Source organism: Mizuhopecten yessoensis, unplaced genomic scaffold (assembly GCF_002113885.1).
Source record: "Mizuhopecten yessoensis strain PY_sf001 unplaced genomic scaffold, ASM211388v2 scaffold7333, whole genome shotgun sequence".
Classification (NCBI taxonomy): Eukaryota; Metazoa; Mollusca; class Bivalvia; order Pectinida; family Pectinidae; genus Mizuhopecten; species Mizuhopecten yessoensis.
Genome location: NW_018406995.1, coordinates 91,912 through 116,433, shown reverse-complemented (window position 1 = coordinate 116,433; position 24,522 = coordinate 91,912). Strand labels below are relative to the sequence as shown.

Below are 24,522 nucleotides of genomic sequence, written 5' to 3'. Positions count from 1 at the left end.
GGTTTGGTTCGAGTGTCAACTCAATTTATTGCGCAGTTTGTGTGCCCTATACCCATCTACTCTTGTCAATTCAATCAATTATTGTTGAAAATTAATTTTGTGCCTTTTACGACCGGTTATGTTACTCCACGTGTGCCGGTGGTGTGCCACGCGATTCGCCATTAGTGTGGGTTAATTTCCGACCTCTGTTTATTTCAGTGACTGTTGTTTGTTGCGGCAAACGTTCTTTATTTTAACCGTTTTCGGATTTATATTACGGGTGAAATTCTTTCTACGTTGCGTACTTTGTACTATCGTATATTATTATTTTTTCCCGTGGTTTTCTGCTTGTAAACTTTTGTTGACTTTCGCTTTGGACGGCATGTCTCGGTCGGGACAGCGACGGGGGAGAGCTCATGGGTGTTCCCATTTCTTCGGGGAACGGGACCCTCATGATGCTTGTTCCCAGGTATGGTAATTATTAATGAAATGAAATTGGACATTGTATTCCAGCTTTACGCATGAGGTGAGAATTGTTACATATTTTGATATTTATGAAAAGGAAACTATTTGGTGGTGTCCATGTGAGGATTCAAACTGATCGCAATAAAAAATCCCAGGGGTTATGCTCATCTCCTTACAGCATTGTCAACTTAAGCTGTTCTAACGCGGTTATTTCGTCTTTGTAATATTTGTTGAATTGCTTAAGACAATCCAGTCCTGCAATGATGCAATGGTTTCAGATGGAGTAACACTGAAACATCGAAGTCGCAAACATCTTATTACATATACATACTTGAGGGTGTTCGAAATACGCGCTTAAAGTGTGCACTTTCCGCGATAAGTAATTCAAAGTTAAGATAATTATATTTCTAATACAGGTTCATTTCTAATTCTCTCATCAGACTACAAGTAGTACATATACATATTGAGTTAAAATATATAATGTTCATATGTTACCACATCTCGTTATTGATACATTTTATATATATAATTATACAAAAATTCTTGTAAAGCCCTGACATTATTTAGTCTATTCTTAAGGTTATAGGAGTGTATTGATAAACGGAAATAGGAAGTACATCCCTAGTTGAAAATCCAATGTAGGGAGACAGTATCAACATTTCCGCATATTCTAATGTTTAATATTAAACTGATGAATATGGTATGTTTATTATTGACAGAAATGTGTGTTCTTTCAATATTAAAGTATTTCAAAGCAATCTTTTCTGTACTTCAGGAAACCGGCTACCTATTTCACTACCGTGAAGTTTTTCAAGAAAGATAACTCCTCCATGCAATTACTATGTGTATATGGTTTTATTATTAAGTGTCAATTTTTAATCGTTTAAAGATCATTTATTTTTACACAATTTAAGCATTTATTAAATTGATATTCATTAATGCAATACTAATCTATGGTAGTATCATTTTATTGACATTATTTTGCAAAAAAATGTGTCTTTCATTTTTTTTTTTAATTTCCATTTAAATCTTTAAAATTCTGACAACCTATATATTTATTTTTTTTTGTGGCAGAAAATGTTCTTTACTTCAAAGCAATATAACCACAAAATGTGAAGAAATTCTACTGAGAAATGGTGACACAACCGTATTACCTTAAAGGTGTTTATATGTGGTGCCATTACTACGCTCTCGGGTAGCTATGTATAAAGGTTGTTCCATATAACCGAAAACATGAAAATAAACTCGTGTGGTGTAATTCTTCTAATAGGGACTTCAGGTAATATGTAGATTGTACTTTCCATATACAAAGTGTAGCCGAATCGTTTCGTCAGTTTAATTCGTCATTTTGAGCAGTAACATTCAAGTATACATACGTATACGCTTACAGTGTTGCCGAATCAACATCGATTTTATATTGTTAATCTGTACACAATCAATACCTTCACTGATCTTTTATTTGATGTTGATGATAGAATATGTATTGTACTAAACGTCACAAATAAAACCACTCAACGGGTTGTGCTACATGAATTTTTCCTTATCCTTTTTATTATTTGTTAGCCTTAAATATCTTTTTACTGACCACAAAAACAGTATACAGTTAAATGCCAGTTTGATATATTTTCAAAGAAACATACATTCTTCATATATTACTTTTTCCACCATTGAAACTATCGAATGACTTAACCATCCTCCAAATGGCTTCTATGTAATTATCATTATCAAAACATATCGTGGATGTTGACAATTATCCTAGTGCAAATATTGCACTCTGATATAAAAAAAAAATCATATCGGCGATGTTCGCATTTGATGACAATTCGTTCGATACATATCATGTTTTGCTTGTCGACGCTGTTACACACTTAATTTGATTGTGATGATTTTGTCGTATGTTTTATGTTTACGTTGTAGTACATGGTTCTTTGGATACATATCCCATGATGTTAGTCATGTGATTTCTTTCAAAGTGTTTCGTACATTGTGTAACGTCAGATTGGTGGTAAACATTTTCGACGTGATATCATTAACACTTACTAGAGTATGTTAACGTTATAAGTAAGATGAAGTTATGTATCTTTTATACAAACAACGTTTGGATAAATGTTAAACCTCGTTGAACGAGATATTTTTCGTCCCAAAAACCCGGGGTGTTGAGATATTTTCAAATTGATGAGCGTTAAAAACATTATTTTATGCGTTTTTGATCTTACTTGCCCATCGGCATATGCAAAGGGCAGGGAAATCGGGTCTTTGTGATGATCTAACCAAGGCAACATCTCGGCAAGTGCCTCAAGCGTAAGCGCATATTAAAAATAAACAAGGTGGAATATCCCAATATAACACCTCTTGATATAAAATAGTCTGATTACCCTTTTTATACAACTAATAAAATGTTCTATGTGACGTTTCGATGACTAGTATGATATGTACACTGTCACCTTTATCAGACAAATGACCAATGAAGCGTATGCACACAAAGATTTAAAATATGTACGAGTTGTCCATAAAAACGATGTCGATTTCGGCTACGCTGGAAACGCAAGTACAATAGTTGTTATATATGTACCGAAATGACTCAACATAGCTACACTATGCCAATAGAATGCAAGCCTAGCTGATTGAAACGTTATGTTGACGACATACTTGAGATAATCAAGAAGGGGTCACAGAAATATTTGACCACACATCAACACAATAGATGCCACTAACAACATCAAATTTACATGCGAGGAAGAAACCAATAGCACAATGCCCTTCCTAGACAACCTACTTTAACAGAAAGAAGACGGAACCATGAAGGCATTGGTATATAGACTCATACGGACCAATATTTGAACTTCAAATCTCACCATCCTTTACACCAGAGGTTAGGCGTCATACGCACATTGCTCAACAGATGTGATACAATAGTCACAGAACAACAGGACAAAAGACAAGAGCAGAATCACATCGATAGGGCAATGCGAACATGTGCATATTCGGAATGGGCCCTACAACGGGTAAAAAAAAACCAGTGTCAAAGTAAGGAGAAGAACAAGAAAAGGCCAATCAAGGATAAGAACAAAACAAAAGGTCAAGTGATTATCCCGTATATAAAAGGTATATCCGAAACCATCCAGAGGATATATCGCGGTCATGGCAAAGCAACAGCCATGAAGCCCCACAAGATGTTCGCAATATCCTAGAGCACCCTAAGGATAAAACATCTAAAGAAAACGTCGCAGAATGCGTATACAAAATCGGATGCAAAAACTGCGACGCGTCGTATATTGGAGAGACTTGAAGGCGATTTGGGGTCCGCATTGGTGAACACCGGAAAGATACAGAAACCCAAGAAGGTAGGAAATTCACCAGATCTGAAAGAAAACAGTCGAAGTCCCAGATAAATCAATCGGCAATCACAGACCATGCCACACAGAAAAACCATGTGATTGACTAGGATAACTCCAAAGTTTTGGACACAAAGAGCAATCTGTTCAAGCGGCAGATTAAGGAAGCCATCTGGATACGCCGCAGTGGGCCAGTTCTAAATCGAGACGAGGGGGCTCGAAGACTCTCGCACATCTATGACCAAGTGTTAATAAAGCGTCGCTGAATTGAGTCATTTCGGCACATATATAAAAACTATAAAGAACTTCGCATAATACATACTCACCCACATGAAGAAAATGTTTAGCAAAAAGTATGATAACCATTTTGCATGTACGATGTTGTGCTTTTGTATATTGTGTCGCATGTGTTGACTACCCTACAATTTGTCCATTTGTTGTTGACACTATGTGATAAGTTGTCCTTAGGTCTTTGCGCTGTTACACAGTCTCTGGTATCCTCGTGAGTACTCGTATCTTGCTTTTAATAAGATACATGTACCGACAAATTGAATGTAGAAGCCAACCTTTGAATCAGATTGATAACAAATTAAAAAAATATATACATTGTTTTATGGAATTGGCGCTATGCTTGTCCCTAATAGGTCATACAGACACAATTAGGCCTAGGCTTGGCTAGCATATTATCATTCATTCTAACATTGATCTTAAATGTTCTTAAATGTGAACAAACCTCTAAATTATTTTATAGTTCACTTTTCTTATTTCTTGCGATGCTTCAAGCCATGAGGTGAATTTTCAACATCTACAGTTCCTTTCATATTTGAGAAAATATAATACTAAATCCAGCGCACTTTGTAGATTGATAATCACATAAGTATATCAAAATATATGTAAGGAACTTAGGATTAATTGGTAAAATGAATATGCTTAATAAATAACAAAGATAGAACATCACTAATCCCTTTAATTCGTAACAAATATATGCATTCTGATCATTACGTACAGAAACTAATCGGTTGTCCCAGTTCCTTGGTCTCACACTTGTATTTTCCATTTCTAAAACATTGGCATTTATTTATTCCGTCGACAGAATCGAACATTTCGCCAGAGGGGATATCATTCCCGTGGTAGATGCAACCGGTTTCTGTGCATAAAAAAGTAAATAGACACAATATTACACAAAACACATTTACTCATTAGCAATAGGACATGTTTTCTTTTACCATTTTCAAATTATTTACTTAAATAACAAGCAGACCTTTTGTATACCTGATATTGTTATTGGTTGTTATACGTGTTTAACCTCTGCCCCCCCTGACCATACTAAACCATCATCCCAACCCGAACAGCAACAGTAACATCAGAAACTTAAAATCAGCACCACGACAACATTGTTCCTATAATACAAAATGAACGTCTTCATATACACATTCTAGATGTTTTAATGTTTCGAAATTTACATGTGATGTTTAATTTTGTGGAGGAATATTTGACTTGTTTATCGATAGACTGAAAAGAAAAAGACTGCGTCAATGTACACCAGCCCAAGTCTACGTAACAGTAGAAATGATCCCACATCATTTACTGTTTTACACTGCTCCTTAGTAATGTAACTCTTCTTTCCAAAACATTCCACCTTAATAAATATTAATGGTGCTTTTTTAATCAATAAAATTATGTTTGTATAACATGAAAATATGTATTTCCTTATCGTAATACTTAAAAAAGTGTGTATAAAACAAATACAAAAAAAAAAAATACTAAGGTGTAAAAACAACATAATTGCTATTCAAAACGATAAAACTCGGACCAAAAATAATCCTGGTAGCTGATATCCAAAAACATATGTAAGATGAACACATAATCGGGGAGTACGTACCAGGACAGACCATGCAGTGATTATTCCTTGGAATAGGCGCAACATTGTTGATGCATTCCTGGATTTCAGGACAGTTATCGTTGTAGAATTTGCAGTACGTTTCGCCCTCCCATCCTTTAACACAAACTTTCAAGGCACCGGTGACTTCAGGCACTTCATCCTTGTACTTGACACACTCATGAAACATTTCGCCATAAACTGCAACTGTAAAATCAGTAAAAGAAGTCATTAAAATGAGTGATAAAAACACTGAGGTCAAAAATACCCTTATAGATACAGAACACAATCCAAAACTGGTAAAATTATCATATTTTTACAGCATTTACTTCCCTTATCGAACATGACATGTATAGCTACATGTATTAAAAAAAATCGTTGTACGTTAAATGTTTGCAAATTAGCATGTTTGTCGCATACCCTCATAATCTCAGTAATATTGACAATTAAATGACTATTGTCGTCTAAAATGAAGCAAAGTTTGCTTAAGTCGACTCAGTTGGATTTAAAACATATTGGGGTAAAGGATGTCATCAGACAAAATAAAGTAATACCAATGACTCTTTTATAAATAATTTGTTTAGTTATCTTCTAGAGTTTTATAACGTATAAAACATATCGCGTCTATGAAAGGTTCTATTAAGTTTTGTCTTTTGTCTATATTTCTCCTCTTTTATTTCTCCTGCTTGATTTAGAGTCTAGCCAACAGTAAATACAATTTTTGGTAATTTTTCATTAAAATTGTATTGAGATTGGTTTGAGAGAATTTTTTTCAAAGTAAGGTCATTGTTTATTTCTAACAAAATAGCGATAAGTCTGTGAAAACCCCGAAGGCAAGATGGCGGCAATTTTGGTTATTGTCCAATCAGTCTCAGAATGACGCATGTACAACACTGTACTATGGATAACCATCGTTTGTAATAAGAGAAAGATCTGTTCAGTTCCTGTACAGAAAAAAAAAACATTAGAAACTTAAACCACCAAAATCCAGGAAGGGTGCCTGGTGGTCTTTTTTCAGAGTATTCCCAATCATAACTATGGACCGAAGGAACCAATGCATGAAATTCGAGAAAAATATGTCGTGTACCTCTTGCGAAATAGCGGAAACAAAATTGAACTTTCAAAATAAAGATGAACCTGGCAGCAATTTCGTTTTCGTTTTTTGATGAGGCTCAACATAAAACTTTCCCTGCCTTGGATCAAGCGAAACTTGCATATGCAATGTTAGAAAGATCTGTTCGGGACCTTTTGAGGAAAGGCGATAGCAAGAACTGTTTAAAGGACAGACCCACATAATTGATTCAGAACACACATGTCCTTCATTGAATAAAGGAGACAAAATCTTTTCAACTGCCTTCTCTATTAATTGACTGTATTTTGTTTTGATTGATTCGTTTATGGTTTTAACAAAAAATATATGAATTAAAATTTAATTACAACTTTAGAAAACGCATGCGTGCTAGAAAGGGCAGTTTCGAAGATAAGCAAAAATGCACCAAATTTCTTTTTTCATGGTTTATTTGAAAATATTTATGATGTATAAAAATCATATTGATTAACCCTCTCGAGCACATTGTGGACAATTCTAGAAACTTTATCAAACATGGACATGTCAAAATGTTTAGACGTATAGTTATATTGATTATATTTCATGATTTAATTACAATATACTTACAAGCTATTCCTAAACCTCCGATCAACCACACACCGGAATGAAGTAATGACGTCATTTTTATTTCTGCAAGTAAAAGGAAATACATGATATGAAAGTAAAGGGAAACTTTACCACAATGAATGCTACAGGTATTTTCTAGACATATTTTCTAGACAGACAGGCGACAACCAGACAGATTTAGAAATTTGGAGAGACACTCGAAACAAACGGTTCAGTAATAAATGGATTTAGTATTTCAGTGACATGTTACATACGTCAGAAACCTCAGATATAAAAAATTGTCAGTTATGCAAGATCAATAAATATGTCTGCTTACACCTAGTATATACTTATGTGTTATTTAAAACAAGGCATATATGCCAATATGCCTGCTTACACCACACATATAAGCATGTCAGCTACCACCGTCTATATTAACAGATATAATGAATATAAACATATTAGCAAGCGCCTAGAAATTATTTCATAAAGATGCGCCTGTATGTCAATAGATCAGCCTGCACAAGGCATATACATATAGAAATGCATTTAGTGTGTTTACATGTATGTGAAGTCGTCAATATGCATCTTGTATGTAAATGTGTCATCATGCCAGATTTATATAAACATGTCAGCCCGAAGAAGATTAATACGTATGTCATCCTTAATGGTTTATTAAATCGATCTGCATGCACTTTTCATATACAAATATCAGTATGCACCTGCTATTTCTGTACGGAGTATGTAAGAATGCACCTGGCATATAAACTGCGTCAGAGTGCACTTGGTAAACATGTATAATTATACCAACATGTACTCTGCATATCATTACAGCAACATGCATCTGATGTTTAAATATATCAGCACGTTATACATAAAATAGTTAAAATCTGTTATATAAATACTTCAGCTTGCACAGTATATGTTTGTGTGTTATAGAGATCACAAACTTATCCTTAATATGCAATATTTCCTGAATATATGAGAGAAAAACATGTTTTTCATCAATAATGAACTAGAATTTATCAACGTACATCAAGTACCATCATTTTGAAAAATAGAAGCGGACATCAAGTAAATTTCAAATATAACATTTAGAACTGGTCCGTACCGTTATGCTGATGATTTTCAATGTAGAAAAGGAAATAACATAAACGCTTTTAGCGTGAGTGTATTTGCAGTTATTCACGAAATGAGTTAACGATTTGATTTAATAGTAGGAAATCGCTGTTTTAATTATTGTTAAAGCTGAATATTCATCTTAACCGCCGACAAAATTATGTTTATTCATCTGTATATATAACTTTACAAATATTACTCGAACATTAGAATATTGGCAGCAGAAAAACTTTCAGACATACCAATTTTAGCAAAGTTATATAATTGACAGCTTAAATATTCAAAGTGTCATGAACGCGACTATAGCGTGTAAAACTCATGTGTATAACCACACGTGATCGTTTTGTCTGACAAATATTCGAACCGATCAGAACGAAATGAAAACCATATTGAATAAACAGACAGTTGATGGAGTTAAAGCTATCACAACACAGTGACAGTTCATTCAATAACTTGCCAGTGACGAATAATATCGTGACAAGTATTTTAATATTTCATAAATGAGTAACAAAGCAACCTGATTTGACCTCATGTAAGAACTGTATTTATAATAATATGATTTATTGAAAATAGGCAATGCAAATGTCTCCTATAAATTACAGTTTACTCATTGGTAATGTCAACATGTTGATTTGTTTGGGTTATCAAGCATCCATCAACGTAAGATTAAATGTTTCATTTACATTATTGTGTAACACAGTGTAATTCTCTATCAGATGAATCACGTTCGCAACATTAACAAAAACGTCTTATCATATACCAGCATCGAGGTAAATAGAAACTGTATATTGTTTACGCCATTAAATTCTGTATACATACATCCTTATTTCAATAGAACACGTTTTCTAGTTATTGTTATGAATCAGTTCTCAAAATAACAATTCAGTCATCGTTATACGACCACAGTATTTTCACATAAAAATGAACTTATGATGCATATTGTTTTCAACAATAAAAAAAAGTCACTGAAAAAAGCTACAACAGAATCATTAAACAAACAAATACAAAATATAATAAATATTGTTTTTAACAAAACTGAAGCACACAAAAACAATAGTTTTATAACAGTATCAGTTAACAAACAATCAAAAAATATGGTGGATAGCAATGTAAATTTTAAACGATTATTTAAGAAAAAGACATTCATTTTAACGATTAAAGACGAACACAGAAAAAAAAGTGTAACTAAAGTCAATAAAAGAGATCAACATGAAAGAAAATAAAGCAATGAACATATATAATAACTATACTATAAACACCTGTGCTGTGACTAAAGGGAAGCAACCTGGTGAAAGTTAAATAACTTTATTGCTTAATGTGTTTTATGTTTTATATATATAAGACTTTTATATTATGTATAAATGTAGTTATTACTTATGAGACACATATATATATACAGTGTATAATACATGGAATACCTTATGGTATCAATATAAAATCGTTTAATGAATAGAAATCCTACATCAAAGAGATCGATAAACCAGATGAATAATTAACCAAGTTAACGACCAATTAACTTTTTTGGGGTTTTGTCGCACGAACGTTTTCGCATTAGCAGAAATCGAGAGGCCACTGCAGTGATGTGAACGAAGAGAACGACAAACCCCGAAAATACAAAGATAATATGTTTATCATCTACAAACTACTTTATAAAGTTCGCCAATAACAATACTTCAGTTAAATCTCATACAACACTTTCTAAAATTTGAAGACATGCAAATGCTCCCTGTCACCAACAAAAACGTCAAGAAATAAAAGTTGTGCACGGTGTTATAGCACTTTAAAGACAATGTTCTCATATATTTAACAATGTTCAACATTTTTCAATAATTGTTGATAATACATAGATGGTAATAAATAGAACATAGATGCTCATAATATGGTATCATTAAGTCAATCTGAAACATCACTGTTTTTGTCAAATTCTTTTAAAAACATACGAACGAACGAATTATTTACATGGATACCCTGAAAAAGAGACCAAGTGTAAAGGAAGGGTTAGTGTCTTTTTGCAATATGGAACTTAGTTTAAGATCTGGTAGTAAAACGTTTTGAATATTGGCTTGATGTGGCAAGAAGATGAGCTGGAAATAGACTGTTTGTTTATACTGATTATTTTGACGTTTCGAAATCTGAAAGACAAGTTAGGCAGGTCCATATCCTTATCATCGATAGGAATTTGATAAGTACGTTGTTATATTTATATATGTTCAAACAGACAATATTTCAAACTCAAAAGAAAGGGAAGTGTAAAGGTGAGTTTGTTTATGTTCTTATCATATGTAAACGAATTTGTACAAACGCACCTAGGTTGAGGGAACAAAGACGATTACATGTGATTATAATATTATGACTACAGTGATTTCATAAATTGATGATAATATATTTCTCGCCAAAAATTGATTGTGCTATATTTTGGACATTGCAAATGAACCCTAAATTGATAAAACATTTGACCGAAATTACACTAAAAACTTTATAATTGTTCTGCATTACCATAATATAAACCTACATAAGCTTGCTGTGGTTAACGAGGTCATGGTGGTGGAATCATAACAATGATGACGTTGAAGAGAGTTGGTCGATTCTGGCTGCTTCATTTATTGATAATATGTCTTAAACCTCAAGATGAAATGTTAAATCTTGAATACAAATTCATTATCAAAACACATACAAAATATAAATTTAGACATTGCACTGCGTTCTGCTCTGAGTAATCAGTACAGTACTGTTAGGTGACTTAAAACACGCTTTATTCCATTTGTCTGCAATATCTTTTAAGAGGCCTAAAACTTTACAACATAAAGCTCCTTTATGCTATATCAAAATCCTTGTCTGAGTGAATATAACAAGCTTTTATACATGTAATAGGTAGATCAATACTATTATGGAATTGGCTACTTTTCGTGTTTTATTAATGGACATTGATTTTATGTGATAAGAAATGTATCACATTCGACTATGAACTTGTAGGATAAATGTCAATTACAAAATAAAATTAAAAACAATACAACTTCGCATCATCCGGCAAAATAAAGTGTTAACATCATGAATAACAAAAGTCTTTACCTTACCTCTGCTTTGTTGCGATAGTTCCTGTTGTCTCTCGCGTCCCTTAAAACATCACCAGGTCTTAAGCATTTAAATCAAATTAGCTAATTTTCTATATATATGATATTTATATAACAACAATTGACCTTTATTTTAATTTAAAGAAATTAATCAAAATGGCGTCTTCTTACATATTTTAATAAAGTATTACAAATCCCCTGTCCTGTCTATGAATTCATTTTCAAGAAAGTTTGACACTAATTATCTGTAAGGTTTGACAAGGCAGTAGTCACAATGCTTAAATTATGTACTTTTCACCGAATTTCATTTAACGCGGTATTCATCAGGTTATTGATTCCTCCTTACTGTCAAAAACAGGAATGTGAATCTTTTAATAGAACGTTATAAGGTCATCGCTATGTCAAAAAAGGACAGGTAATTATAAACAAAATTCCAAAATTTTAAAAATATGCAAAAACAAGTTCGAAAAGTCAGGTTCGCTAAAATGTATATTAGGAACAGCAAATATAAAATTCAAATAGGTTATATCTTGTTGACAACAGTAACCTCGTGAAAGAAGAAAGGGCAATGGTATGAATCATACCAGTATATTTCTTATATCAATCATACAGTTTTGGCATATCATTACATATATACAACTTCAGACACGTACTTAATGCCATAATTGTATACATTTTTTTTCAGATGGATATCTGGGATACTAATTTTCATTGTTTTTCATAAAACAAATTTCTTGTTCTGGATACTGTATGACATACGTTTCGGTTGAAAAATGGCACAACCATGCTTTCAAAATTCCGTCTTTGCGTATTGCAGAGTTATCTTCTCTCGGGAGCAGGTATTGATTGTTACCTCACTTGTTTGTGAGAGTAACGTCATCAATTTTTGAGAAAACGACGTAATTTTCTCACACACACCAATGACGTAACAATCAATCCCTGCTCCCAAGAGAAGATAACTCTGCAATACGCAAAGACGAAATAAGTAAATGAAACATTTCCCAACAATACAAAATGAACAATTAAAATGCCATCATCCATGCTTCGATCGGTTTTAAATTATCTTCGTCTAGATCGTTAAACTGCGAGTCTTAATTGTTGCTGTCATTGTCGTCGTCACCTGATCAAAATGGAGTATATGCGCAAGCGCATTTCTTCTATAATTAGCTGCATTTCTCCATTTAAAACCAATGAGGGCTAAGAAGATTTCTTCCTGTGGTTTAGTTACCTGAACTGTTGAACGTTAAATATATCACCGAGAAATATTATATATTAAAGTAGTTTAATCGACAGTGCAACATTTTTGACACAATCAGCCCTTTATTAAGACTCAGAAACATAAAAAGTTTGATATCAAAACAAACAGCACGGAGATAAACAGTTACCAACAAATAGAAACAATACAACATTACAACGTACAAACAACTGTAGCATTAAAACCAGTAATTACTTATTATATGATATGCTGACGTTACCGCATATTATCCCTTCGGCCGGTTAGTAGCAACATGCTAATTACTATTAAGGATTCATCTTGAAAACGTGAATACAATATATATTAACCGATTTAAAATGTAACTAAAAGTAGTTAATCCTTGCATAAAGTTGTTGCATATTAATGAAAGAGTAAACAAAAGATAAGATATTTAAAAAAAAAAAAAACGAAAACAAAAAAAGAGCATCCAATCACATAAAATTAATCAGATTTGATAATAATATAAACAAACACTGATACCGAAAGACAATACTGCTTGAGAAAATCGGGGGAGAAAGCAAGTTATTATTTCCTTCATCAAATGTTGCATCAACCAACGACAATTTAAAAGTATAAATTTAAGTATTTCTACTTAAATAATATTTTCGACTTCTACAATAATAAAATAGTGTAATTGTGAATACGTATGATTATCAACCCAGTGAAATAAAGAAAAAACAATCTCACATGAGTAAGGTCTGCAGCGTCCAGTCAGCACTTCTAACAAATGTGTTCACGACTGATTGCAATGCTTGAAACAGCGCCTTTATATCAAACAGAGCTACGATTTTGATTCAAATTGACAGACGTTTGTTATATAATATATTCGATTTCAAAAGTTAAATTAACATTTTTAATTCAAATTGTTGAATAAACATAATAGAAAGGAATGCTTCAAAAGATAGCATTACAATGTGTTCTGGTACTTTGAGACATAGAAGTGCGCATTTTAGGTATTTACGCATCCTGTTATACAGTTTATTTAGTTAAACAACTAATTGCCAACTACGTTAATACATATCAGCAGATATCAGTACATGAAACACATGTTTATGGTTTGAAGGCATTGTAGTTTAAAATGCAATACTTCTTTCATCATTAACAATATCACATGCATCAAAGTTTAATTGCAGTTGCGACGACGGCAATTGACGCCAATCTGAAACGAAAATGACATGACGATGTTTTGTATCAATGTTTAATTGCTTCATGTAATGAATACAAAACATTACCTATCACTGTATAAACACCCATTTTTTATGGAAGAGGGTTTATGTTAATGCGGTAATCTCGTCTTTGAGGTACGGAAAATAGTAGGCGCACAATGTAATTTGTATACATCGTGCACATGTGTTCCGAAATAGTGTTTATACAGTTTAATTAATTTCAAATCTGATATTTTGTATTGTTTATATTTGTCCATTTTGATATACATATTTTTTTTATTATGAAAGCCACCAATCGGTATTGATATTCATATTATATTAATGCATATTCGTTCACAGCAATTATTAAAAAAAGTATTATATCTTGTAAACACTGTTGTTTACCCCTGATAAAAGCGCGCTAAGGTTCTTAACTTGGGAGGAAACAAGATTGACCGGCGAAAGCCACATGAACGGGCAGATGACCCAAATGCCGAATCTTTGAGTCAAATCCCGGACCTTTTTCTTTTTGGAAAGGTGAGTGCTCTATCCGCTACGCCAACCGACCACCAAGAGAAAGATAGCTAACGATAGGGCACAAATAAATAAGAATAAATGCTACGTAACGGATTTGTTTCTAAATGTAGACATTAAAAAGTATAGAAACCATAAATTGCTAAGTGCATTCCCCTCACTTTTGATAATTAAACAAAATATGCATATATAAGCGCATAGCATTGCTAAACTGACTATTTCTTTTGACTTTTCATAACGAGGTAAACGGTTGCACATGTAATTACGACAAGTCTTATTGTTTCATAACGTGGTAGATGGTGGCACATGTAATTACAACAAGTCTTAATGTTTCATACCGTGGTTGGTAGTGGTAATTATGTCAACACTTAATTCTTAATGTTTTATAACACGTTAGTAGTGACACATAATAACTAATAACAGAGTAGGTCTTGATGTTTTTATAACGCAGTTGGTGGTGGCATGAGTAAACAGGGCAAGTCTTAATATATTATAACACGGGTGATGGTGGCACATGTAAACATGACAAGTCGTCATACTTTTGGAAGAATAACAATGACAGGTATACGGTAGATTAAGAGGAAACAAACACGTTTCGATACTACACATAACAAATATACCGTGGTCACACGATGACGTCATCAACGGTTATATCTGACAAGAAAGGGTTTGTGATATCGGTCTGTATAGCACAACGTCATTTTACAATGTGGTCAAAATTAAACAAAGGACACGTTACGTTATGATTCAACTCTATAATTTAGATGATAAATACAATACATGTTTGCACTGTTCTAGACCCTAGCCGCGTAGTCTACTATCTTGTCTAGGAGCGCATTGCAGTCGCCAATTCTCTCAAACACAGTGAATACTAATTCTTTCATCATAATTAACATACAAAATGGTTTTTTATTCTGCTAATGGTTACTATCGTTCAAAGGAAGGTTTGAACAGTTCTTTACGGAAAAACCATTAGAAGCAGGAAATGTATCCTGTTTGAAATACTGGTTGATGCTATAAGGTTGATATTGCAATCGCATAATTAAAGAAATCCGTGTTTGATTTCTTTTAGAATAAAAAATAATAAATTTAGCAACATCAATATTGGCATGGTCATTATCATATAACGTAACAAATGTAACATTACTGATTGTTATGTCTAACTCTGGAATAGGTGCAACATTGTTGCTGCACTCCTGGATACAAGGACAGGTATTATAAAAGAAACTGCATTAGGTTTCGTAGTCCCATTCTTGGAAATTGAAGGTAATTATGTACCAAATCCGATATTTTGAAAATATGCCAAAACAAGTTCGAAAAGTGAGGTTCGGTACAATGTTTATTACATTGTAGGTACAATAATTATAAAATTAAAATAAATGATAGATCTTATTGACAACAGTAACCTCGTGGAAGTGAAAATGTTAAAGGTATGAATCATACCACTACTTTTCTTACATCAATCATACCCTTTTGGCATACCATTACATATTTACAACTTCAGACACTTAGTTAATGCGATACTTGTATACATTTTTTATATAGATATAAGGGATCAACTTTTCATTGTTTTTCATTTTAAAAACAATTCCTTGTTCATAATACTGTACGAAATCAAATGGAGCCCGCGCACACGTGCATTTCACCTATGAATTAGCACAGTATTATGAGTTGCTCGAATTAAAACCAATGAGCTTTACAAAGACTTTTTCCTATGGTTTAGTTACTTGAGCTATGAACTATTGCCCTTTGATTATATCACTGTGGAATCTTACATTTCACAGAGGTAATAGTAACATCGAGGAATTTTCGACACAATCCGCCCTTTATTAAGACACAGAAATATGAACAATTATAAATCAAAACAAATAACATAGAGATAAATAGTTAGCAACAAATAAAAATAATACTAAATTACAAAGGACATACAGTTGTAGCATTAACACCAGTTATTACTTATATAATATGCTGATGATACCGCATATTATCCCTTCGGGCGGTTAGTAGAAAAATGCCAACTACAGTGAAGAATTCTTCTTGCAAACGTGAAAACAAGTAAATTAACCTATTTAAAATGTAACTAAAAGTAGTTAATATATACATAAGGTAGTTGCATATTAATGAAAGATTAAACAAAAGATAAAAGTGAATGCGTAAAAAACTCTCCCCCCCCCCCTCCCCCCGTACATTGGAAACGAGCAAACAAACAAAATAATATGACAACATATGAAAATAATCAGATTTGATACATTGTACATGATATTAAACCAACACTAGTACCGAAATACAATATTGCAAACACTCGAGAAAATCGAGGGCGAAAGCAGGATATTATTTCCAACATCACAACTAACGACAATTTAAAAAGTATAAATTCAATTATTTTTTTCTACTTCATTAATGTGTTCAACTACTACAGTTATGAAATAGTGTGATTGTGAATACGTAGGATAACTAACGTAATGAATTAGTAAAAAAAAACCAAAAAAAAAAACCACTCACGTGGTTAAGATCTGCAGCGTCCAGTCAACACTTCTGACAAATATGTTCACGACTCATTGTAAGGCTTGAAACAGTGCCTTTATACCAAACAGAGTCACACTTTTGATTCAAATTAGCAGACGTTTATTATATAATATATTCGATTTCAAAAGTTGAATAAAGATTTTTAATTCAGATTTCCTTTTTTTTCATCAATAACTTACAGGTTTCTATTACCATATGCGTCACTTTGCATAGCATATGTAAAACAGTTACCAAACATTGTGCATAAAACATCAACATGCATCACCCTGATAACCAATTGTTGAATAAACATGATAAACAAGAATGTTTCCAAAGATTGCATTTGCATTTGTTTACAGTAAGACATAGAAATGTGCATTTTAAGTAATATAATTACGCATCCTGTTTATGCATAATATATATGTAGTTAAACAACTAATTACCACTACGTTAATACATAACAGCGGGTACTTATCGGTACCTGAAACACATGTTTATGGTTAGAAGATATCGCAGTTTAATATTTCTTTTATCATAAGCAATGTCACTTGCACTAGAGTTTAAATGCAATTGTGATGACTGCAATTGACGCCAATCTGAACGAAAATGGCAGGAAGCTGTTTTGTATCAATATTTAATTGCCATTGAATGCAAAACCTTACCTATTACTGTATAAACACCCGGGGAAAATGTTAATGCGGTAATCCCGTCTGTGAGGAACGGAGAAAAGGGGACAATTTAATCTATATTCATCGATGTGATGTGTTCAAAAAATAGTGATTAAATATCTATACGATTTAATTCATTTCATATGTGGCATTTGATATTGTTTATATTTGTCCATAAAATATAAATAGATTTTCATTACGACAGCCAATAATCGGTTTTAATGTTGATATAATCTCAAAGCATATTTCTTTGCAGCAATTATGAATCAAATATCCAATATAATATCAATCACTGTCGTTGGCCCCCGGCTAAAAGCGCCAGAGAGCTCACAGAAAGGCCAATGTGATCAGATAGATGACCCATTTCATTTTCACGCCTGATCTTGGAGTCGAATCCATCAGTTTTTTTTAAAGGAGATAGCTTTATCTCCTATGTCAACCGACCACCCAGATAAAGATAGCTAAAGATAGGGCAGAAAATAAATGGCAATGTCAAGTCGTAAAATCTTATAACGCATTTAGTGGTAGCAAATGTAAACACACCAAGTCTTAATGTTTTATAACGCGAAAAATTGCGGCAAGTGTTAACCTAAGTCTTTATGTTTTATAACGCAGTTAGTGGCGGCACATGTAAGCATGACAAGTCTTTATGCTTTATAACGTGAGTAATGGTGGCATGTGTAGCTACGACAAGTTTTATTGTTTCATAATNGCAGTTAGTGGCGGGACATGTAAGCATGACACGTCTTTATGCTTTATAACGCAGTTAGTGGCGGCACATGTAAGCATGACACGTCTTTATGCTTTATAACGCAGTTAGTGGCGGCACATGTAAGCATGACAAGTCTTTATGCTTTATAACGCGACTAATGGTGGCATGTGTAACTACGACAGGTTTTATTGTTTTATAACGCAGTTAGTGGCGGGACATGTAAGCATGACACGTCTTTATGCTTTATAACGCAGTTAGTGGCGGCACCTGTAAGCATGACAAGTCTTTATGCTTTATAACGCAGTTAGTGGCGGCACATGTAAGCATGACAAGGCTTTATGCTTTATAACGCGACTAATGGTGGCATGTGTAACTACGACACGTTTTATTGTTTTATAACGCAGTTAGTGGCGGAACATGTAAGGATGACAAGTCTTTATGCTTAATAACGCGACTAATGGTGGCATGTGTAACTACGACAGGTTTTATTGTTAGTGGCGGCTTATTAAAACATGGCAAGTCTTAATGCTCTCACAATAATATGCGATTAACGATGATACTGTAGCTTAAGAGGTAGACTGGCCACCAGCTCCTAAGCTTTTATGAAGAATTTCTCGACTGCATTTTAATACTAGCTTATCTCCCCCTAGTTTAAAACTTAGGAATCAGACCTCCAAGTGATCAAAATTACTAGAGTTAAAAACAAATCTTAATTATTTAATATTCTAGAGACGGTGGCCAGTCTACTTGAAAGGAAACAAATCATGTTTTAAAATTAAACATAACAAATGATATCATCAACGTAAATATCTTAAAGGAATGTGTTTGTGACAGCGATCTGTATAGCACAGCGGCAATTTACAATGTGGTCAAAGTTAATCGAAGGACACGTAACGTGATGATTCAGCTCTGTAAGTAGATGCTAAATAATATACATATCTGCACCGTATAGACAATCACAGTGTAGTCTTCTATCTTGTCTAGTATCGTATTGAAGTAACCAATTGTCTAAAACACAATGAATATTATTTCTGTTATCATTATTTACATAGAAATTACATTTTTTTATAATCGGTTAATGGCAACTACATATATCGTTCAAAGGAAAGTTTGAACAGTGCTTTACGGAAAAAAACATTAGAAGCAGGAATTGTATCATGTTGTTTTAAATACTGCTTGATGCTTTAGGTTCGATATTGGAATCACACAATTAAAGACAACTTCGTGTTTGAATTAATTTAGAATAAAAAAAAGTAACATCATGACTAGCACTGTTATTGTTCTTTATCACATAATCGGCCTGTTATCCAGTGAATTCGCCCGTGTAATATTTTTACATATGGCACTAGTGTTATATACCTTGGAGCGTTTTTCGTTGGCTGTGCCAGTCAGAAATCGATTGTGACGTCATAATATAGACAGTGACGTGACGTCATACATTTTGAATGGCGCTTAAACCTGTCAAACTGTAAGTTTTCTAGGTTATGTTATAAAAACTTTCTGAAATAAGTTTTCATTTCATATGAGCTTTTATGAAACTCGTCTCGAAGTTTTAATTTTTGCGAGCCTTATATATACTCTGTAGCGTATCAAAAGGACCATTATAGATTGGTGATTGTAATGTCTAATTCTGACGTTTAACGGAAATGTTTCTATCATGACAAGGATAGGAATGTAAATTAGAATATACTCTCGTTTCGTATTAAATAAATTGTGTCTTATTGATAATCCCTGCTAAACTCAGAGTAATGCTCTGTCTTTTATCAATAGAAGGAATCTACTTGATAATAAAAACAAAACAACGTTTGGTATACCTGCAAACAGATCACCACCGACTATGCTACCGAAAATATATTCACTTATCTTATGAGGCATTCGTAAAAGGTGTTCTAGTTATACTCACTCGAGTTATTTCTCTTAGTTTGTAGATGTTTTGGAAAGACAGCATTATATGCCTATATACGTGTAACAAATAATGCAATCATATCATTATTTTTACACGTATACCACTAAACTATTTAATATAAATCCTTCCGTGCAGTAATATTTATGTTGGTGTTTTTTTCAGCGAATGAATAATTACCCCACTTTTTGTCATTTCTTAGTGCAACCATGCTTGTTGGAAATCCGGAAAAGAACATACCTGCTGTTAGCCACTGCATGTATCGTAAGAGGCGACTTATGTTCGAACCCCCTGCATAATTGGGGATTTGTTTTTGTGCCCTCTACTTTAAGACACAAAAGCGACCAAAATAATCTGCTGGCAAAAATTTAATATTTGGGATCTTTATATTTTTCTCCATCTCTAACTACCTTATATATTTTCTAGCGCCTTGATTGGAAATATTTTACGTTTGGCATACATGTTGAACGTTTGACCAGGTAAAGAAGGCAATGTGTCTGTCTCCAGGCCGGGACATACCAATGTACTTAAAAATGGTAATTGCTATTCCCTGCTTAACTCGCAGCATTTATGGTAATGGCAAAAACTGGTTCAGCCGTTGTCAGTATAATGTGACCGGGCGGGATGCTGTGCTGGGTGCCTTTGGCATGGTAATTCAGTGAAAAAGCACTACGAAGTCGGCATCGGATCCACGCTATTAAAAGAAGGTAAAAACACCAAGAAACCTTGCCTCTGGCACACATCCACAAACACACACATACCCCACACACTCTGTATCTTTCTCATTCGCTTACAAAAAACACATGGACGCACATCCTTAAATGAAGTTATCAGTTAATATGGCATTTAACAAAATAAAACCAAACCATTTCTTAGTAGCATCGTTAAGCCTTCCCTGCTGATGTGCATTGTAATTTGCAGTTGATATGATTTATTCCCGGGCCTGCCCCTGGTGTCAGGATATTTTTAATACTTGGGACCTATTTGTAATTATTGCTTTATTACAAGAAAAAACAATGAATTGGCTAATACAAACAATGCGGACAAAATACCACAAAATAATAATGAAAACTAGGTTTACGTTGAAAAAGATAGATTTACACATTAACTTTAACTATTATTTTATGATCATAGATATTTCGCATTTTCAACCAGCAGGTCTTTTCTTAATGGAAATCATTTCTAAAGAAATATTTTGCACACAATATAACCAATATAGTATAAAGAGAATAGTGAATTGAAAACAAAACATAAATAGAACTTAAAATTGATAGAACCAGGCCAGCATAAGCACAAGGGTAAGATTTACTTGGAAACCATGTACAAACATACCAGGAATAAAACAAGGGCTTGTAGTCAGGAAACCATTATGATGCTCAAGCTTGGATTCTGTGCTCAAACCAAATTTCTTGTAACTCGCTTAAATCATTTCAAACGATCAAAAAGTCAAATATAAACATTGAAGCAGTATTTGGCTTCAAGTCTATTCAAAATGTTTCCAGAGCATTAACAAAACAAGGTATATTTGTTAAGTTACAACAAGAACAAGAAATGAGGCTTGAACACAAAATCCATTCTTGAGCATGAGAACGGTTTCATGAATACGGGCCCTGGTGTCCAAGACTAGTGAGATGAAGAGTTTTGTTAAGTTTGGTCGCAATAATTATCTCATTTTAAAAGATTTCAAATTCCTTGGATATATCAAGGTCGATGATTTGAATTTGTTTATCGTGGTTTCTTGTGGTTTTGCTTTCACTATTGCGGTGAAACAAGGTTTGAGGGCGTGACATTGTTTGGAACTGGCCAAGATTTGCGTGTATCGTCGATGTTGGAAAAGAAATGTATCACCCCGGAGCGCCTGGCCTTATTTTCCTTGTTATTTTTTTTTCGAGTTTTTGTATAAATCTATCCATAGCTCAAATAAAGGTATACTTTCGTCGAATTTTGTTGTGAATTAGGGTTTTGTTTTCAATACAGTATTGTCTTGTTTTCATTAATACAGATAAATGTGATGTAACGTTGTACTTTGTTCGTACATTATAAACGATTATCAATTAAGCATTCTTTTTGAAATTACTGTGATTGCATTATCAAAATGAAATAGTTTTTTATTGATTAAAATAACATGGATAGAGTATAAATAACTATATAGCATTAGCCCTGTCATCAATCATAGGTTCAATGTATAATGTGTCGTATAGCATAACGCCTTTATTCTAACAAAATTTACAAGTATAACGTGCCAGGTAGCATATTACCTTAACTCTAACAGCACAGGTACAATGTAAGGTAACATATAACATTAACTCTAAACACAAATCAAAGGTCCAATGTAAGGTAACATATAACCTCAACTCTAACACAAATTGCAGGTATATTGAGTCAGGTAGCATATAACCTTAACTCTTAACAAACAGCACAGGTACAATGTAAGGTAACATATAACCTTAACTCTAAACACGAATCACAGGTACAATGTGAGGTAACATATAGCCTTAACTCTAACAAAAATTGCGGTTATAATGAGTCAGGTGGCATATAACCTTAACTCTAACAAACAGCACAGGTACAATGTAAGGTAACATATAACCTTAACTCTAAACACAAATCACAGGTACAATGTAAGGAAACATATAACCTTAACTCTAAACACAAATCACCGGTACAATGTAAGGTAACATATAGCCTTAACTCTAACACAAATCACAGGTACAATGTAAGGAAACATATAACCTTAACTCTAAACACAAATCACCGGTACAATGTAAGGTAACATATAGCCTTACCTCTAACACAAATTGCAGGTATAATGAGTCAGGTAGCATATAACCTTAACTCTAACAAACAGCACAGGTGCAATGTAAGGTAACATATAACCTTAACGCTAAACACAAATCACAGGTACAATGTAAGGTAACATATAGACTTAACTCTAACACAAATTGCAGGTATAATGAGTCAGGTAGCATATAACCTTAACTTCAACAAACAGCACAGGTACAATGTAAGGTAACATATAACCTTAACGCTCAACACAAATCAAAGGTACAATGTAAGGTAACATATAGCCTTAACTCTAACACAAATTGCAGGTATAATGAGTCAGGTAGCATATAACCTTTACTCTAACAAACAGCACAGATACAATGTAAGGTAACATATAACCTTAACTCTTACACAAATGGCAGGTATATTGAGTCAGGGAGCATATAACCTTAACTCTAACAAACAGCACAGTTACGATGTAAGGTAACATATAACCTTAACTCTAAACAAAAATCACAGGTACAATGTAAGGTAACATATAGCCTTAACTCTAACACTAATTGCCAGCAGGTATAATGAGTCAGGTAGCATATAACCTTTACTCTAACAAACAGCACAGATACAATGTAAGGTAACATATAACCTTAACTCTAAACACAAATCAAAGGTACAATGTTAGGTAATATATAGCCTAACTCTAACACAAATTGCAAGTATAATGAGTCAGGTAGCATATAACCTTAACTCTAACAAACAGCACAGGGACACTGTAAGCAAACACATAACCTTAACTCAAAACACAAATCACAGGTACTATGTAAGGTAGCATATAGCCTTAACTCTAACCCAAATTGCAGGTATAATGAGTCAGGTAGAATATAACCTTAACTCTAACAAACAGCACAGGTACGATGTAAGGTAACATATAACCTTAACTCTAAACAAAAATCACAGGTACAATGTAAGGTAACATATAGCGTTAACTCTAACAAAAATTGCAGGTATAATGAGTCAGGTAGAATATAACCTTAACTCTAACAAACAGCACAGGTACACTGTAAGCAAACACATAACCTTAACTCAAAACACAAATCACAGGTACTATGTAAGGTAGCATATAGCCTTAACTCTAACACAAATTGCAGGTATAATGAGTCAGGGAGCATATAACCTTAACTTTAACAAACAGCACAGGTACGATGTAAGGTAATATATAACCTTAACTCTCAACACAAATCACAGGCACAATATAAGGAAACATATAGCCTTATTCTAACACAAATTGCAGGTATAATGAGTCAGGGAGCATATAACCTTAACTCTAACTACAATGCACAGGTACAATGTTAGGTAGCATATAACCTAAACCCTAACAAACAGCACAGGTACGATGTAAGGTAATATATAACCTTAACTTTAACAAACAGCACAGGTACGATGTAAGGTAATATATAACCTTAACTTTAACAAACAGCACAGATACAATGTAAGGTAACATATAACCTTAACTCTAAATACAATGCACAGGTACA

General features: G+C 33.4%; 1 protein-coding gene across 4 annotated transcripts; it reads right to left on the bottom strand.

Moving 5' to 3' along the window:
• Window positions 1-4,731: 4,731 nt before the first annotated feature.
• LOC110453487 lies at window positions 4,732-17,026 on the bottom strand. 4 transcript variants are annotated; one of them, XM_021502441.1, is made up of 4 exons: window positions 16,939-17,026; window positions 7,334-7,396; window positions 5,662-5,865; window positions 4,732-4,926 (listed from the first exon to the last, which is right to left on the bottom strand). In XM_021502441.1, the coding sequence occupies exons 2-4, from the start codon at window positions 7,386-7,388 to the stop codon at window positions 4,778-4,780; spliced, it is 408 nt and encodes a 135-aa protein (XP_021358116.1). In that variant the 5' UTR covers window positions 7,389-7,396; window positions 16,939-17,026; the 3' UTR covers window positions 4,732-4,777. The 4 variants fall into 4 exon arrangements, with proteins under 4 accessions (XP_021358116.1, XP_021358119.1, XP_021358117.1 ...); XM_021502444.1 differs by lacking the exon at window positions 16,939-17,026 and adding an exon at window positions 13,445-13,525; XM_021502442.1 differs by lacking the exon at window positions 16,939-17,026 and adding an exon at window positions 11,506-11,600.
• Between the last annotated feature and the right edge of the window lie 7,496 nt (window positions 17,027-24,522).

Bases quoted from the DNA above. Each gene is read 5' to 3' on its own strand.
- LOC110453487 (XM_021502441.1), bottom strand. From the start codon at position 7,388: ATGACGTCATTACTTCATTCCGGTGTGTGGTTGATCGGAGGTTTAGGA. The intron at 5,866-7,333 runs GTAAGTATATTG...CTGATTTTACAG, and splicing joins CGGAGGTTTAGGAATAGCTT to TTGCAGTTTATGGCGAAATG. The intron at 4,927-5,661 runs GTACGTACTCCC...TTTTATGCACAG, and splicing joins TCACTGCATGGTCTGTCCTG to AAACCGGTTGCATCTACCAC.